General features: G+C 49.1%; 1 protein-coding gene across 2 annotated transcripts in view; it reads right to left on the bottom strand.

Annotated features, from left to right (window-relative positions):
- The window catches only part of Itpr2 (inositol 1,4,5-trisphosphate receptor type 2), a 394,738-nt gene that overhangs the window by 214,164 nt on the left and 162,455 nt on the right, over positions 1-18,119 (bottom strand). For both annotated transcript variants that reach the window (XM_040743610.1, XM_040743611.1), the window contains exons 27-32: positions 10,721-10,810; positions 10,488-10,613; positions 9,158-9,280; positions 7,913-8,113; positions 5,590-5,841; positions 3,500-3,625 (exon numbers count right to left, since the gene is read on the bottom strand). In XM_040743610.1, the coding sequence (XP_040599544.1) occupies positions 3,500-3,625; positions 5,590-5,841; positions 7,913-8,113; positions 9,158-9,280; positions 10,488-10,613; positions 10,721-10,810 (918 nt within the window). The remainder of the gene's footprint in view (positions 1-3,499; positions 3,626-5,589; positions 5,842-7,912; positions 8,114-9,157; positions 9,281-10,487; positions 10,614-10,720; positions 10,811-18,119) is intronic.

Raw genomic sequence — 18,119 nt, forward strand, 5'->3', positions numbered from 1 at the left:
GCTGAAAACTAAGACTGGACACCTAGCCGCGTGCTCTCCTCCTTCCCCCCTGCCATGTTGGGTGCCCTCAACCAAGCTTCGGGCACAACTCTTCACCGGCCCCTCCCCTCTGATGCCAATCAGTTTCTCCAGGGTTTCAGGAGTTTGCTGTTCACACCTGCGTCTGATGTCCATCCCTCTCCCCCCCCCGCAGGAGTTTGTATCACATGGCCTCACAAGCCTGAATCCACGATTGCCTGGCTTCGTGCACACCTGTCCTCCATTGTGTCAAAGGGAGTGTCACTGTTAGGAGGTGTGGCCTTGCTGGAGTGGGTGCAGCCTTGTTGGAGGAAGTGTGTCACTGAGGGGTGGGCTCTGAGGTTTCCAATGCTCAAGCCAGCCCAGTGTCTCTCTCTCTCTTCCTGCTGCCTGCTGATCTGGAGGAAAAACTCATGGCTCCTTCTCCAGCGCCAGGTCTGTCTAAGTGGCCCCATGCTCTCAGCCACGATGATGATGATGATGGACTAACTCTCTGAACTGTGAGCCAGCCCCAGTAAAATGCTATTTCTTTTATAACAGTTGCTGTGGCATGGCGTCTCTTCACAGCAACAGAAACTCTAAGCTACCTGGCTTCATGCAAATTCAGCTTCTGGCTTAATTCATGTCCCGTCTCATGTGTAGCTGGCTTCATTCACATTCCACTACCCTGCATGCCTAGCTTCACACATGCCTGGCTTCACATATGCCTAGCTTCATGCATGCCTTGACACATGCATACCCAGATTCATGCATACCCAGTATCTTTCAACTCTGGCTATATGCATGCCTGACTTCATGCATGTGCAGCATCATGCAAGCCCAGGCAATGTTCATCTGGCTGCATGAACACAGGGGCTGGCTCTAGCCTGTGTGGACAGTCTGTTTTTCCTCTCTCAATGTCATTATGTCATCAATATCACTTAGGTCTCAGGGAAGCTTCTGAAACTGCCCAAAAGGCCTCTCCGAGCCTTGTGATAACCCTGGTGAAGGCATAATACCACTTAGTGTGTGTTACCTCACCAGCTCTTCCCAGGGTCCTCCGGGGAAATGTATTTATGGTAAGGCAACCTGGGTTATAGTACATGTCCCAGTATATGTAAGGCAGTCATGGAAAGCCAGAGTTTGGATCTGAACCCTGGACTGACTAATTCCTTTGATGTCCCTTCCAGATCCTACCACAGTGGCTCTTGGAGCATCCCAGGACCAACCGTGGTGCCATGTAAGACTTGTTTCAAACGTCTTGTCTCCCAAGTGCCGAGTCCAAGACTCTGGGGAGCTGGGCTCAGCCATCTGCATGGAAAGCTGTCCAGAAGGCCACCTGGGTCGTTTTGTTACTAGAATGTAGAAACTCCCCACAGAGTGAGGAAGGGACCCTCTGCCCTGGGCTTCCTCTTCTGGAGAATTCTGGGTGGGTTCGTGTCCACCTGCTTTGAAGGGCAAAGAAGAAGCTGAAGGGAACAGAGGCTTCTGCAGTCAACCTGAGCAGACAGGCAGGAATTCCAGGAAGCCTCCCGGAGCCTTCAGGTAATAAGCGACACTCCAGAATCACCCACTTAAGCAAAAGAAAAGCCTCTGCATTTGTAAGTGGAAAGAGTGCGTGGGTCCAGCGTGGGTAGCTGGGTCAGGCAATCACCACTCACTCTCTCTGGTTTCAGTAAAATTAACTCCGCCTGAGTGTGACAGCTGGTACTTCTGAGAGCGTGACCTTGGTCTCTCTCCAGCTTATTCTCAGCCAGTGGCACCAGGCAGCTCCGCAGAAGCGCACGCGCCTGGAAGGTCTTTAACATCTTCCTGCACGGGCAGCCCCTGAAATCACCCTTTGCCTCAAGGACTCCGGAGCTGCCTGCAGCTGGTCAGGGCCAAGTTTTCCTCATGTCAGTGGCAATGACAACAGTGAACGGTGTGAGCTAAGCGTGGGAGAACTAGCTGTGAATTAGCCGGGAAAGGACACGGTGATTTCTAGCTGGTCACACACACACACACACACACACACACACACACTAGCTGGTCTCTCTTTCTCTCTCTCTCTCTCTCTCTCACACACACACACACACACACACACACACACACACACACACTAGCTGGTCTCTCTCTCTCACACACACACACACTAGTTGGTCTCTCTCTCTCTCTCTCTCTCTCTCCACACACACACACACACACACACACACACGGTGTAAAGCGGGAAAGGTCTGACTACACCCGCATTTGGACCTAGTGAGGATCGCTCTACCACACCAAAAGCAAAGTGAGCACATTTCTCCTGGAAACTCTGACTAACCAGGAGGAACACATGGTCCACCTTTTCGTCCAGGGTGTTCTTGGCGGCCCGGGTTTACAGTGGGAGCTCCAGTGTGTGGATTTCACCCCCCTCCTCCAGAAAGAGTGGGAGGGAGGCCACTGACTACCAGATATGGTAGCAATTGTTCTTGTAAGATTTTGGGAGCTCCCATCCTCAAACACATTTAGACGAGGCCTCCATAAGCTACCAGCAGTGGGGGGAAGCAGGAAGGCCCAGAGGACTGAACAGGTCACCTTAACTTGTACAAGGTCTAAGGAACTACGGATACAATGCCTTTCCTAGAAAAAAAATCCTCATTCAAACCTCACATCTCGTCACTCTTAAAACTCAAACGAGAGAGCTTGGCATGGTGGCTCACACCTGTACTCCCAGCACTTGTGGGGCTGAGGGAGGGCGATAGCTGTGAGTTTGAGGCTAGCCCGAGTTACTCCAGGCCCAACCTGTGCTGTGGAATGAGGCCTTGTTTGAAAAAGAATGTAAAAGACCTCTGTATATTAATAATTTGTTATGCAAAAAAGAAAGCAGAAAAGAGTAAACGTCACCCTTTCCTTGTTGCTCACACATTTTCCCAGGGAAACCACGCGTGTCAGACATAGATACTTAACACCATCCGGTGTCACATGCCACCTCCCAATTAAAAAAAAAAAAAAGAAAAGAAAAGAAACAGACTCAAAGTAAAGACAGAACGTGCTCTGGGAGACATATACGGAAAGTCCAGATGACCAAACTATCAGAGCCAGGGAAGACTGTAACGGGGGTCATGAGAAGTCTGCTCACCGTCCTTCCTAGACCACGTGAGGCCTCCTCCATCTGCGGCTTTAATTGCCTTCGCGGCAAGAGGTCAACTAGAAAACGGCCTCTGCCAAATGTTTCCTCCAACCCATGTAGCAAAGCTCCTAAAAATTCCCCTTTAGTAACAGACAAACATGGTCATTTATAAAGGTAGAAATTAAACCCATCACCTGTAACTGCACTTGCCATAGTAGGCGTTCTGTTTACGTTAACAAGGCCTCTTGTGATCTCCTGGTGAACTCACTCACAACTTCATGGATAAGAAGACTAAGTCAAAATGTAGTTGGTTTAGCAGCAAGTTTTTTCATCTAGATATGTACTGCTTAAACACAATCAGTGCCAATCAATACCGATGATCTCGTCCCACACGGGGAGCGTTTGACTTACCCTCGCCATATCCACCAGGAAGTTCTCAAATAACTTCCAGATGTGGTTACTTGTGTAGATCTCTTTCATCTCCACTTCCGTGTCAACATAGCAGTGATTGACGAAGTTCACGTACGCAATCTTGACCTGTGAGAGTTTCAAACGCAAAAGCAAGTTCAGTTTTCCACCCACCGCCTTCCGTTCTACAACATGACATGCCTGCCATCTGTGTGGGCTCCCATAGTAGAACACGGTCTGTTTTGGACATGTGCAGGGTCCCTGCTTTCGTCCCTCTAACGGCTACTCCACCCTGTCCCAGGGAAGCCTGTGGTCTAGCATTCCATTCCCCCATGCCCAGAGACTGCTGAGAAAAACAAGAGCTTTCCTCAGAGCAAACCTAGCATCCTTGAGACACTAGGAAGAACTCATATGTCTCCGAGAGAAGGCTGTATACAGAAGGGAATCATGTCAGTCATCCCATGGGATTCCAGGACTCTGAGTCAGAACCATGAGGAAGGAGGGCAAGCTGTCCTGCCTGTCAGACTTCCTGCTGCTCCACTGGAGTCTAGGAAAAAATTCTCCATTGCGTGTGCCCGTGTTGAGATGGGCTAAGATGAGCTGAGACACCATCATCTCCAAACAGCTGCATTTACTCATTGTCCGCCACATATGAAGCCCCCTCGGCCTTCCCCATGCCTCCTCTTATTGAACGCAATCCTCTATTAATCCTATTAGGCAGATGCAGTGACTATTTTACTTTAAAACCGTGGGAATTGGATGCTGGAAGTGTTAACAACTGTGGGAGTCAACGACACAGTTGGGAAACAGTAGATAAAAATCCTGTTGAAGTCGCTGGAGACACATTTGCTGGGCATCTGCTCTGACTGGGGTACCCAAATGACAACTGGAACCACACCTAGCCATTACCCTCCTAGAGCCCATCCTCTCGGAGGAAGGCATGAGGTTTAATTAAAGTCAGCTGGCCAGCTCTCCATTGGAGATTTGGGTAGCCACATCTGAATAGTCAGAGGACTCGTCTCTGAAGAAGAAGAAAAGCGTGAAGTGAACACAGGAAAGGCAGGGCCCCAAGCAGGAACTGAACACGGGGTCTGGCATGACTGAGTCCATGGTCCTCTCCTCCTCTCCCTGCCTCTCTGCCATTTCATCTCAGCCCCAGCAGGACGGACCCTTGGACTGAGGTGCTATCATCACTTCCTCACAAATCCTCCTTCAGGTCCATGACTGCGCTGCCATGGGCTACCTGGATAGGGACTGAGACCTGATGAAAGATGTCATTAAATACTTAGGTTAACAATTATGGAGTAAATACTAAAGTCAGAGACAGCCAGTAAGAAACCAAGCAAATGGCCAACAGCTTCATAATTAATACAGCGTCCTGTGTGTTATTTGGGGACTGCAACGCTGCAGAGCCCAGGTGACTGGTGGGGAAAAAAACAAAGCTGCTGGCAAGGAAAGGGCTTCACCCTACAGAGACCTCCCCTGACTGTTTTTGGTTTTATGTCCTTTAGTGTATAGCACACATCTATGAACTTGCCGTGACACACACAACAACAGAAGAGAAGTAAATCATTACACTGTGTGTCCCTGGAAGCCTCACTAATGGACAGGTTGCCTCAGCCGACAATCTGACAGGTAGTCTTCCCAGTCGTCAAAGCTGAAGCAGAAGAGAGGCTGAGAGGGGGTGTGGCGTGCTTGCTCTCGGGAAGACACACATTCTACGCGGCAAGGTGACCCCATGGAGTCTGAGGTGGGCTCCTGCACCTCAATCAATGACTAATTCGTCAGTGAGCACCACCAGGCTCACACTCAAAACCACAAGTGAGCCTTTCCCTGCAAAACCCCGTACCATGTGCAGACCTTTAGAGACATCCGCAGCTCTTAGTCAAGGGGACTGTCTTCCTTCTGTGCAAGCAAAAACCAGCAGTCTTTGCGCTCCTTTTCACTTTGAAAATTATACGACTAAGAAGCACCGTTAATCCCCCTGACATGTGTGGTGTCATCATGACCAGTACCATGAGAGATGCCTGACGCCCAGGTGAGCTTTTTAAGACAGGAGTGTTCTACGTGTGACAAGCGTTTGTCAGGCTGACCTCGGGGATACAGTCGTCGTGGGTCACCACCCTCACGATGTCGTCCAGGGGCAAGAGAGAATTGCACTTGATCTCGGTATAGACATTCTTCCCCTCCGTACAGGCAGCCAGCAACTCCACGAGGGTGATGTGGTAGGCCAGGGGGCCGCTCTCATCCCCGCGGGCTCTCTCAGAGCACATCATGTTGAGAAGGATGGGAAATGACGCTCTGTCGTTGTAAAATATCAGTACATCTTCACCCCCGTTAATCAGCTGAAATGAAGGAAAGGGACTGCACAGCCGGTTTCGACATTTCTAAGAGCTTGACCTACCTGAAGACACACAGATCTCTGTTTACAAACAGAGACAAGCTTGCGCGCACGCACACACACATGCACACACGCACGCATGCACACACACACACTGCAAAAACTGAGCTTCCTCAGGCAGGAGGAGGGAAAGGTCAAAACCATGTGCCAAGCAACCAGTGACTGATGCTGCCAAAACCGGGCAGGAGATAAGAGATCAGCAGAAGGGATAAGAACCAAACAGCACTGAGCCAGGCCTGGGGGTGCAGACCTGTAACCCCAGCACCAGGAAAGTGAACGTCTGAGTTACTGAGTCTGTTTCCTCTAAAGTAGTAAAGTGAGGGACTGGCGAAACTCTTAACTAAGAGCACTCCCTGCTCCTGCAGCGGACCAGATGATCCGACGCCCTCTTCTGGCCTCTTCGGGCAGTGCACTCACATGCACACACCCAGAGACAGACACTTCTGTACACATTAAAATAGAATGAATCATAAAAAAGCACTTGCATTAGTCATAAGCAAACAAAACTTGCACATTGCTTCAAGACCTTACAACTTTATACATATCTGGAAAAAATCCTCATTTTATGGGGGGGGGGGGATCAGAGAATAGGACAAAGACCTGAGATGGCAAAGGAATGACAAGAGGGGTACACTTAGGACATGAATGGTCCTCATATTTTGTTGTATGCTTTTAGTGTTCAAGTTGGCAGCGAATTTTACTTACCATGCTATTGTCTATGACTGACACCAATTTTCTAACCCTGATAGGAAATATTTGGTCAGGTTATGGATGATATATAAATTTCGATTTAGTTATTACATTTAAATCGGTAACATTCCAGTCAATAAGCCAACTACCTGACTGGCTGACTTTGACAGTCCTGTTGCAAAGGAATTTATGTATCCAGATAATGGCCATGCATGCTATGACAGTGATTTCCTCACACACAGAAGCATTTCCTTTGGTAAGCGCCAAAGGAAGGGCCTATGCGTTTGCTTCACCTTGCTCTTTTCATCTGTTTATTTACAATTCATGAGGCAGCATTACCTTTTAAGATTTCTGGGTGACACGTGAAATCAGCACAGAGACATCTCTCACTTCTGACTGGAAGGCATGGGGCAAAGGGAATTTCCCCAGACCAACACTATCCCCCAGGTAACAGCTGCCTTGCAGCTGTGGGTGGAGCTGAACAGACACACAGGCCACCAGCCTGCACCTGGGCACCAGTTCTCCAGAGGGACACCTTTGTGTCCCTAGTGAGCAGCTAACCCACATCACCCTCTTGCAAAGTCGTTAGCTCGCTTTCCTAAGCTCTTACCTCACTCAAAACACCCAGTTCCCACTGCTCCAGGAACTGCCAATCACATCTTATTAACCCATGTGCTATTCCTCAAAACTATTACAAACAGTGGCAAAGAACACCCGTCCTGTCATCCAGAAGGAGGGAGGGAAACACCAGAGCTCAATTGCTCTGTCACGTACTAAAAATTTCTAAATAGGAAGGTTGTGTTAATTCCGAATAACCCTGTGATCTCATAAGATTTCACCCATTGTAGGAGCTGGAGAGGTGGCTTAACGGTTAAGAATTGCTCTTGCAGAGAACCCAGGCTCAAGCCCCAGCACCCACATCAAGCAGGTTATAAATGGGTGTTGCTTCAGTTCCAGAGGCTCTGACTCCCTCTACTGGTCTCCACAGGCACCTACACGCACATGGTGCAGAAACACACATGCACACACACATGCATACACACACACATACACACATACAGACATGTATGCATACACACACACACACACACACACACAATTTGTTAAGTCCAAACATGACCCATTATTTAACAGATCCAAATTCATTACAGATCAAAAAGAAAAACTCTTAGTGAGATCATGAAGTCAGACGGTCCCATGTAACTCCAATGCACCATTGTTGAAACCTATGGGTGCCTGAGCAGTCATAATAAACCCAAATGGCTTCGGAGGTCTTGCTGGAGACGCCTATCCGGGCACAACTTACACGATGACTGGAAACCTACCTCCGTCATCACCATGTCCTGGCATTTCTTCACGTATTTGCCGTCGGCTTTGACGATGGTCTGCAGGAACCTGAGGTACTCCACATGGCGGCCGTGGGTCTCGATACAGTGCACAAAGTGCTGGACGACCCTCTCGCTGATCTCGTTGCACAGGTGGTAGTTGTTCATGAAGATGTGCCGCATGGTCTCTGCTTCCAGGAGCTGAGCAGAGGGAGTGCACCTTCATGACTGGGCTGAGGCCAGGGCTCTGTCCTACAGTGCCTGTGTTCCCTGACTGGCATGGGCCTGGTGTCGTCTGTGAAGCCACCAGGAGTGGCCGGTGCCCTGTCCTCGGTGGAGTGCAGTGCGTCACGAGCCACTGAAAGACACCTGCCTCACAATGGGACTCAGCTGGAGAGAGGAAATTAGCAAGTGCTTAATCGGCCACGTGAGGGCATTCGTTATTCCAGCTTGGCTCTAAAGATATGCGAATACATTTTTTTAGCCTTTTGTGAGAGTATGGTATAAGCACATGTGCTGTGTGCACATGTATGTGTGCTGACGGGAACATGATGTGCATGTGCATGCAGAGACCACAGCAGGGTCGGAATACTCCTCCGTCACTCTCCGTCTTATTCCCTTGAGGCAGAGGCTCTCACTAAACCTGAGACCATATCCCGATTGCACTGATTGGCCAGCAGGCTCCTGTAGTCCTCCTGTCTCTGCCGTCCACACAAGGCCGCATCTGTCTTTTATGTGGGCACTGGGGATCTGAACCCAGGTCCTCACACTTCCACACTGAATGCTCTTATTCAGCCCCAAGACCTGCCTACAGGCTTTTATCAGGCCATGGTTAATGCAACCTTGGAATATTCAGTATCTAGCTCTTGTGTGTTTGCTTTCGGTTTGGGTTTCGTGGTGCTAGGTCCTGAACATGCGAGGCAAACTGTCTTCTGCTGAGCTATACCCCAGCTCCCATACTGAGCTTCACCATGGTATCAACAAATCAGTTCTTTCTAAAATCCTTACTCTAACATTGAACTATATGTTATAAATTAAACTGCATTTACATACGGAATTTGCCTAAATTTTCAAAATACTTTAAGAGCCTCTTCTATGGAAACGCTCAGTTCTATGGAGTGAATCTCAAGGGGAAAAACAGACGTGCAAAGGTCAACAGAATTTTCTGCAGCACAGTAAACGCTGTGCGTGCTCTGCTGTAAACATGGGGGGGGAGAGACGGGGGGGGGGCACCGCGGTACTTACTCCAGGAGTCAGAAACAGATTGAGATGCTTGTGAAGGAGGACTTGATTCTGTGGGTTCCCCCGGCAGAAGTTCTGCAGGAAGGTGTGGGCTAATTCCATCACCTCGTTCATCTTCTCATCGTTCTGCAGGGTGAAGGGGCAGCACATGATCCTGAGAGCTGAGGACAGGCTTGCACACAGCCGCATACTGCCCCCCACCAAGGACGCTCGCCTTTGTGGATCTGTCCACGCTCTCCTTTCTCCACACCCTCTGCGTCTCTGTACCCCTTCCGCCAGCCATCTCCTGTCCCTTCGGTTTCTGTGTTCTGGACCCTTCTCTCCTTTTCTCTTTATTCTTCCAGTCTGCTCCCTTCTCCCCCACCCCTCCCTGTTACACTCCCGTCTTTCTCCCAGACTGTCTGATTACCCACCCCTGCCCACGCTAACAAAAACGTGAACCAAGGCTGGATGGAGGACGGGGTATTTTCAATGCAGCCTCTTCCGCAGAATAGTTATTAATTAGAAAGGGAGAGGGAGGTCTGTAGGGTGAGCCCACAACACTGTCCACACCCCACTTCTGACACCAGCTGAAGGTGGAAATAACGCTATCTGAAAAAAGGAGGTCTAATGTGTTTATTAAACATACTTACAAGATAAACAGAGGGATGGGAGCTCTGGGAACATGCCTAGCTTTCAAGAGAGAGAGTGCTTTTTCATTTCCCTTCCCAATATATCTCACCTGTTCCAAGTACCCCCTGCTCACGCCCCTTTGGGGCGTGGACAGTATTGTGGGCTCAAGCCTACAGAGGTCCTTACAGTGGACAAACCAGCAGACGCATCAGTAGTGTTAGAACAAATCAGAGTCGCATGTGTCTGCTGGGAAGCTCAGCACAGAAATCAGGATGCTTCCATGTTCCAACTCAAGATAGGAGATGGAACCTGAGCAAAAGAGGAAGTGAGGGGGCACTCTCCAAAATAACTGTCGGTCTACAAGAGAGCCTGGGACTGAGATAAAGCAGACAGAACAACCACGCCCGGGAGTCTAAAGCATACGTCTAAAACAGATGCTTTTCTCAACTGGACGTGGCTGGAACTGTGGAAGAAACCTGCGTGCTCTGTTGGGCTCAGCAACAATGCATCACGGCGCTCCTTCCTAATTTTCAAGGTGGAAAAGCAGGTTGCATTTAAAAAAAAAGCACACCCTTGTGCACGGGGAGCATGGGAAAGAATCCATGGACACCGGGCAACGAGTGGGGTGGTCTTCTTTAACAATTAAGGAGAGAAAGAAAGGTTCTTTAAACCTGGTGGTGCGTTTTCAGTAGCGCGGGAAGGGAAGGAAGGTGGGGCAAACCTTTTCGAAGGGGATCTGCAGAAGGTCCAGCACCACGGAGTGCGCCCCCATGTTCTTCAGCAGCCGCTGGTGTTGGTTACGACACTTCTTGTTCTGCACACACAGCTTGCTCAGCCTGATCAGGATCTTTAACAAGAATGGGGTGCCGCATCAGACACGGCTGTGTGACGCGCGCGAGCAAAAGCAACCCCCGCGTGCGAATGCGCAGAGAGAAAGCAACCCCGGCTGCTGACCTCCTTGACGATCCGGTAGTTGTTGCCCTTGTTGCTGTCGATCTGTGGTGTCTTTGTGCCATCTTGCACCGGACTCAAGAGGTTGGATTCCTAGAAACAACACCGACGTGGGCTTTATGTTTGTAACGAACGTACCACTCTTACAATAAAAATGTAATTCGTAGTTATTTTATTAAAAAAAAAAACAGTTATCTGGCCTATATGTTGTTTGCGCTTTTTTTGGGTGCATCGAAGTTTTCTCAGCTTGAATGAAACATGCTATAACCTCATATAAACCACGTTACACGGTAAGTAGATAAGCAGCATTGCTGAGCACTGATGAGTGAAAATTAAAATAAAGGGTGGCTGTAAACACATCGCTAGTGTATGAACACACGTGTGCTGCAGACATACCACAGGTTTATATTTTCACTGTGCGGGGAGACAGTCCAATTCAAGGGCACCCCAGTCATAATTCTATCGCCAAAGACAAGATGTGAGGAAATAATGAACAAAGGAGCTAACCGGTCATGGCACTGAGGTACATCTCAGGGAAGAAAAGGCCAACTTAACCCCGGGATGCTGTGCCAGGTTACCATGACATCCGTGAGAGTCAAACTTGGAGCAGATCAAGTGTGTGCAGGAAAAATGAAGAAAGAAAATAAAATAGAAATCAAATTAAAAATAATATTTCAAATTACTACGCTCATGAGACTTATGGACAGTCCTGAGACACTGAAAATAAGTGATTGTAATAACCGCTCTCTGATAACATCACATTCAGAAAGAAATCCAGGGCACGTACATGCACACGTTAAATATCAGCTACCGGGATCACTGTATAAAAAGTGCCTATTAGCAATGTCTTCCCATAGAGCATTTGGAAGCCTCACTATGTGCGTACACTCACCTACTGTGGGCTCCTCTAAGAGAAATAAAAGATCCCTTCTTACGACCAGGAAAACTGCAGCCACCTTAGGAACCCCGAAATGAGAAATCAGAGGTGTGAACTGAATAAATAGGACTCAGGATCCAGGGAGGGAGGAAGGGCAGCCCCAGCTTCAGGCAGTGTGACTAGAGAAACCCAAGTTGAAGCTGAGGTCTTGTAGATGAACACTCGCTAGCTGGGTATGAGGGGTGCCTGGTGGGTGGGGCACGGCGGGGCCAGGGGGGGTGTTTCCAGAGAAGTCAGAGGTACCAGGGAGAGAGCATCTGGAGTACTGCAATCCATAGACTGCACAGAACTGCACCTGGGATCAATGTCAAGTTCAAGTTGGGTCAAAAACACTCTAACCTCCTGAGTATTGGTAGTGTCAGACTCCCTTGTTTAGCTCAGGAAAAAGTAACAGAAGTACCTGAGGAAAATTAACATTGTTTCATTTGTCCCAGGCTGTCCTTCCTATGGTGCTCCAGCAGCAACTACAAAATTACCTCAACCTGAGGAGTTGAAGCAAATGCCTTCCCTCTTAGTCAAACGAAGCGGGCAGAAGGCTCTGTGCCACAGAAGGGTGCAGTCAGGCTGAAGCCGGCACCGCTCCTCAGCTCGGCATTTCTTCTTCACGCTTTTCCTGGTAAATACTGTTCCCCGAGCCCCCTCTGCCACTGCTGAGCATGAAAACCCCTGTAAACACCACCCCAGTATCGTCACCACCCAGAACGCCTCTCTTGTGCCTGTCTCCGAGAACTGACCTTTCTGGAATCCATCTCCCCACCTCCTCTCCCTACCTCAAGCCCCTTTGTTTCTGAGACAGGAGCAGGCTCAACCCTCTGCAACCTCTCACCGCAAAAAAAAAAAAAAAGTGCGGAGTTACTGCTGCCCCAGCAGACTTGAGTCCCAGACACTGAAGAGGCAACCATGCCCCACGTTTAACCTCCCTGGACCTCTTCAGCATCTGTCTCTGACTCAGAACGACCGGGGATCACCGATGATGGGGAGAGAGGGACACGGAAAGCCTTCTGGGTTTAGAAAGGTGAGTGGGAGCTGCGCTGTTGTCAGATGTCGCCGTGGCTCCAGGGGGAGCTGAGGGCAGCGCAGCCTCCTCTCCAGGTACAGAAGGGACAAGTGAGACCCTGTCGGCCAGACAGGAGTCTAAGAAGAGGCTAGCGCTAGCTCTGCCTTGTCAGGGAGGCCGGCGGGTGCGGAGGGCAGATAGAGCAGGTAACCAGCTCTGTGGGATACTCAGCTAGAGACTCCAGCCGGAGAGTTCCCAGCTCCTATCAATTCACGGGGTTAGAAGCAAAGGTGGCGAATTCTAGAACAGTAACTAAATTTCTCTCTAAGCTGGGCATCCTGTAATTTAAGCACACCAGAAACGAGAATCCAAGTGCAAGATCAGGGGATTGAGGCAAGCCTGGGATACTTGGAATCCTACCTCAAAAAAGGCAAAAACGGAACAAAACACCGGGCTCCCTCTTCTGATCACAGAAGCAGGGGCCTGTGTTTTCACAAGGCCACACCACAAGGAAGAACAGCTCAGATGAACCAGACACTGATTATCAAGATCTTAACCTGAGAGCAAGTCTAAAGGCTGGCAGAACTCCCCTCGCTGAGTCGGCCGACATTCAACAGCAAAAACAAGCGGCAAAGCCTGGCAGACAACGACATCAGGAAAAAAAAGCCATCTTGCTTTTAAAATAGCAACCTTGGGCTGGGGACACAGCCCATTGGCAGAGCCTTTGCCTGGGATGTACATGGTCCTGGATTCGAATCCTAGCACTGATGGAAAGCAACACTGGGCACAGCATTACAATAGTTATGCTCTTTGATTCAACCCAAGGGAAGAGACAGAAAAACGCTCAGCTCTGTGAAGAAATTATGAAGAATAATTACTTTAATTTAAAGTTGCCAGCAGTCAACAAAAGGGGGAAACACTGGAGAATTCAATAAACAATCCTTTTTAATTTCTGAAAATGAGTCAGTGTAAGTAAGGTGAACAAAAACACCAGGCCACAGAATATCTGGATAATTCCAAGGCAGGGATAGGGACTCGGAAAAGCACAAACTTATCCATCGTGTAAGGACAGTTAGGGTTTGGTTTTTTGTTGTTGGTTTTTTTTTTATTCTGAAAAGGCTTTACACAAAAGATGTTTGGAGGTTTTTCCTCCCTAGGAGCAGAAATTGATGGTGATCATTATATTCTACATAACATTAAACGCAGGTTAGTGATCAAATCCACAAAGCACTAAACTTATTCTAATAACAGAATGTTGGAAAACTACAAAGTGTAGGAGTATTACTTCCACGAGACCCCAGAGCTGAGTGTGCCTGGGCAGGATGGGGGCGATGCCATGCTTACAGCACAAATCCAAAAGACTCTTTGACAACTGTCAGGAAGGACTAATATGGTGCCCCTGCTGTTTTTATCATCAGCCACACAACCTAAACTTATTTCTTCTAGGTGAGCATTCAAAGCTAGCTGATGTCATACTGCAAGCCAGGGGCTCAGAAACAGAGCAGGAACCGTCTTCCCGGAAGGGATAGTGAGTCCTGCTGGAAACAGTTCATCACAGTTCTTTTCCTCTTTTCCTTAAAAAAGTGTGTGTGTCCACCAGAGAGGCTAGGGAACAAGGAGGACCCTAAGAGAGACATACATGGTCCCCCGGAAAAGGGGAAAGGGACACGATCTCCTGAGCTAATTGGGAGCATGGGGGAGGGGAGTTAGGAGAAAGAGATGGAGAGAGGCCATGAGGGAGCAGGAAGATTGAGTTAGGGGAAGAATAGAAGAGAGCAAGGAAAAAGATGCCATAATAGAGGGAGCCATTACAGGTTTAAAGAGAAAACTGGCACTAGGGAAATGTTCAGAGATCTACAAGGTTGACCCCCAACTAGCAATCTAAGCAATAGCCGAGAGGCTACCTTAAATACCCTTCTCCAATAATGAGATTGATGACTATTTTATATGTCATCCTAGAGCCTTCATCCAGTTGCTGATGGAAGCAGAAGCAGATACCCACAGCTAAACACTGAGCTGCACTCTGGAATCCAGGTGCAGAGAGGGAGGAGTGATGAGCAAAGGGGTCAAGACCAGGCTGGAGAAACCCACAGAAACACCTGACCTGAACAAGGGGGAGCTCATGGACCCCAGACTGATAGTTGGGAAACCAGCACAGGACTGACCCAGACCTCCACTGAACGGAGATGTTAATGAGGAGGCCTCAGCAATCTATGGGGCTTCTGGTAGTGATGAGTATTCATCCCTAGTACACGAATGGACTTTGGGATCCCATTCCACAGAGACACACGGGGGAGGGCCTAGGCCCTGCTCCAAATGATATGACAGATTTTGAAGATCCCCCATGGAAGGCCTCACCCTCCCTGGGGAGAAGAAAGGGGGATGGGATAGGGAGTTGTTGGTGGGGGCAGGCGAGGAGAGGAGGGAGAGGGAACTGGAATTGACATGTAAAACAAGCTTGTTTCTACTTTAAATCTAAAAAAAAGGAAAAAAGTGTGCATGTGTGTGTGTGTGTGTGTGTGTGTGTGTATGTGTGTGTGTGTGTGCATGAGGTGGGGAGAGGGAGGGAGGAAGAGAGAGAGAATGAATTGGCATTCATTAATAATGATCCAGCATCTAAAATCTAAGCAGGAGTCAACCTCATTTTTTTATTAATTTTTGGGGGGCTTCAGGCTTTTAAAAACAGAACTTTCCAGATGCTACCATGTAAAGCCATAAGGCACCCACAGCTGAGAATGAAGACAGTCCATTGAAAGTCTTCTCCTCGGCCCATCCCACCACTTTCAGGAGCTGACCCTCAGCAGAGTGGTCCAGTGGGCAACGCCTCCTGCTCACCACGACATCCAAAGTCTCCTCTTTAAGGAGCTACACAATGAGGGACACCACTGACCAGCCGGCCTTACCACTGGTTCTGATGGCAAATGCCCACCTTCCCTCCCAGCAAGCCTGCAGACTATACGGGGAAAACAGGAATGGCCCATCGTTCAGATTTTGCCAGTCAATCTGACTTCAGCTTCGCAGGCACTCAGAACGAGTGTCCCCTCGCCACTACCCCCGCACACACACTTCAAATAACCTGCAGGACGATGGGACGCTTTGTCTCCATTGTTAAGGGCAATGCCAGCTACTTAGGCCGATGTCTGGCAGATTACAGAATGAGTAGAATCCACAGATAAACACATCTGGCCTTGTGTGTATCATTAATTCGGACCATTGTGGAATCTTGGGTGAGTTTTCTGCTTCCCTCAGAGATGTGTAAGGCTACCTGAGGGCTTGATCCAGGATCCACAATGGCTTCGTGAGGCTGTGTGCCACGCAGCTGGCCGATAGCCTGCTTCCAGGTTCCCTTCAACCCAGACCCAAATTCCTTCCCACATTTCTTTGTCTCTCCATCCCCTGACAAAGTGACAAGAGGTGTGCCCTAGACAGCTTCCCTTCCCTTGGGCCTCAGGAAACACTGGGAATGCGTTTGATTTGTAGTCTTCTGTTTGTTTTGCACAGGATTTCGTGTACCCCAGGTTGGCCCAAACCTCCTCATTAGCCGAAGATGACCCTAAACTGATCTCCCTGACTCAACCTTGAGTGGTCAAGTGCCACCGCAGCCAGTTTAAGCAGCTGAACACCACACCTATCCCGCCAGGCCCCCGTGTTTCCTGTATCAGACTAAAGAGACACCCGGTTTCCAGGAAATGGCAGCTGGATTCATCAACCCCAAGCCGAACTTTAAAATAGAGCCTTCTAGACCAGTGGTTCTCACCTTCCTAAAGCTGCGACCCTTTAATACAGTTCTTCGGGTGATGGTGACACCGAACCATAAAATTATTTTGTCACTACTCATAACATCCAGTTTTGCTACTGTTATGAACTGTAATGTAAATATCTGCATTTTCCCAGTGGTCCTAGGCGACCCCTGTGAAAGGATCATCTGACCCCAAAGGGGTTGCCAACCCACAGGCTGAGAACCACTGCTGGAGAGGCGCCGTCTTCCTTGGAATCTCGGGAAAGTCAACAAATGAGGGACCTTGGATACCTGGCCAAGCACGCAGAGGAGTCGGGTTTGCTGTGTGCCCCCCCTTACTGACATGTCCTGTGTGTCTCTCTTTGTTTGAGCCCAGACCTTTGTCTCCACTCCTGCAAACTCTAGCTGAGAATTCCGTCCTTGCATGGTTCTGAGATTGTGCCCAAGACAGAACACACGAGACAGCTGCTGGGTCTGTGGACTCTCATTGCTTCCAGGCATCCGTGTTGGATGGAAGGCATCAACTGGCACACACATTAACCACCTGCAGGAAGTTCTGTCATAAACCTATTTGCCACACGGGACATTTATCAATAGCCTGTTAACTCAGATTTTAAAAAACCACACATATATAACACAGCGGGCGGTGGTGGCGCACGCCTTTAGTCCCAGCACTCGGGAGGCAGAGGCGGGAGGATCTCTGTGAGTTCGAGGCCAGCCTGGTCTACAGAGTGAGTTCCAGGACAGCCTCCAAAGTCACAGAGAAACCCTGTCTCAGAAAACACACACACACACCTCTTTCTAAGGAGGCAAATACACCTCTACAGAAACCAAAAGATTAAAAAAAAAACTAATAATATGAAATCATGTGTCTTTGCGTTTCTTCACCGCTGTTGTAGGGCCTCCTGTGTCATTATCAAGGCTGAATGCTGTGTGGACATACTTAATGTGGAAGTTTGAAAGAAAACGGCCCCCAAAGGGAGTGGCACTATTAGGAGTTGTGGCCTTGCTGGAGAAAGAATGTCACTGCCAGGGTGGGCTTCGAGGCCTCTGTTGCTCAAACTTCCCTCAGTGTGACAGTCAGGCGACTTCCTGTTGTCTACGAAGTGTAGCCCTCTCAGCTCCAGCACCCAGCCCGCCCTGCACACCACCACACTCTCCGTCGTGATGAAAGTGGGCTGAACCTCTGAAACTGTAAGCGAGCCTCCCCAGTTAAATGTTTTATTCATAAGGCTTGCTGTGGTCATGGTGTCCCTTCACATCAGCGGACACCTAACTAAGACACCCGATATTTTCACTAATGTTTCATCGGCACATGTGAGCTACATAATCACCTTCGAAGCTCGTGAGGCGCCAGCACAGAGAACCACTGAGGGGCTGGGTCTCTGAGCTCCAGGTAGGGAGGGCTGTAACCTTGGGAGTGATCCTCTTAGTCTCTGGATCTTGTGCGTTCAACTGTCTTGACATTGTCTCCCATTTATCGTCAGTTTGCCCTCAAACGGTTCTTCATGGTCTACCTGGTTCCCTGACGGACTCCAGAGGTGGAGAGTTGACGGGGTAGGGACCCCAAACTCATCTAAAACCAAACTCGGGCCAAAGCAGCCAGATCAGGTCAGGGTCAATGAAATGGTCTTAGGGTTTCAATTTTATCAGCAGCTTGCAAGACCATCAAGTAGAGCCACAGGACATGGACTAAGCCATGTCTCCATCCTGGGGAGGAACTATGACA

The sequence above is a fragment of the Mesocricetus auratus genome, unplaced genomic scaffold (genome assembly GCF_017639785.1).
Source record: "Mesocricetus auratus isolate SY011 unplaced genomic scaffold, BCM_Maur_2.0 Super-Scaffold_100001, whole genome shotgun sequence".
Taxonomy (NCBI): Eukaryota; Metazoa; Chordata; class Mammalia; order Rodentia; family Cricetidae; genus Mesocricetus; species Mesocricetus auratus.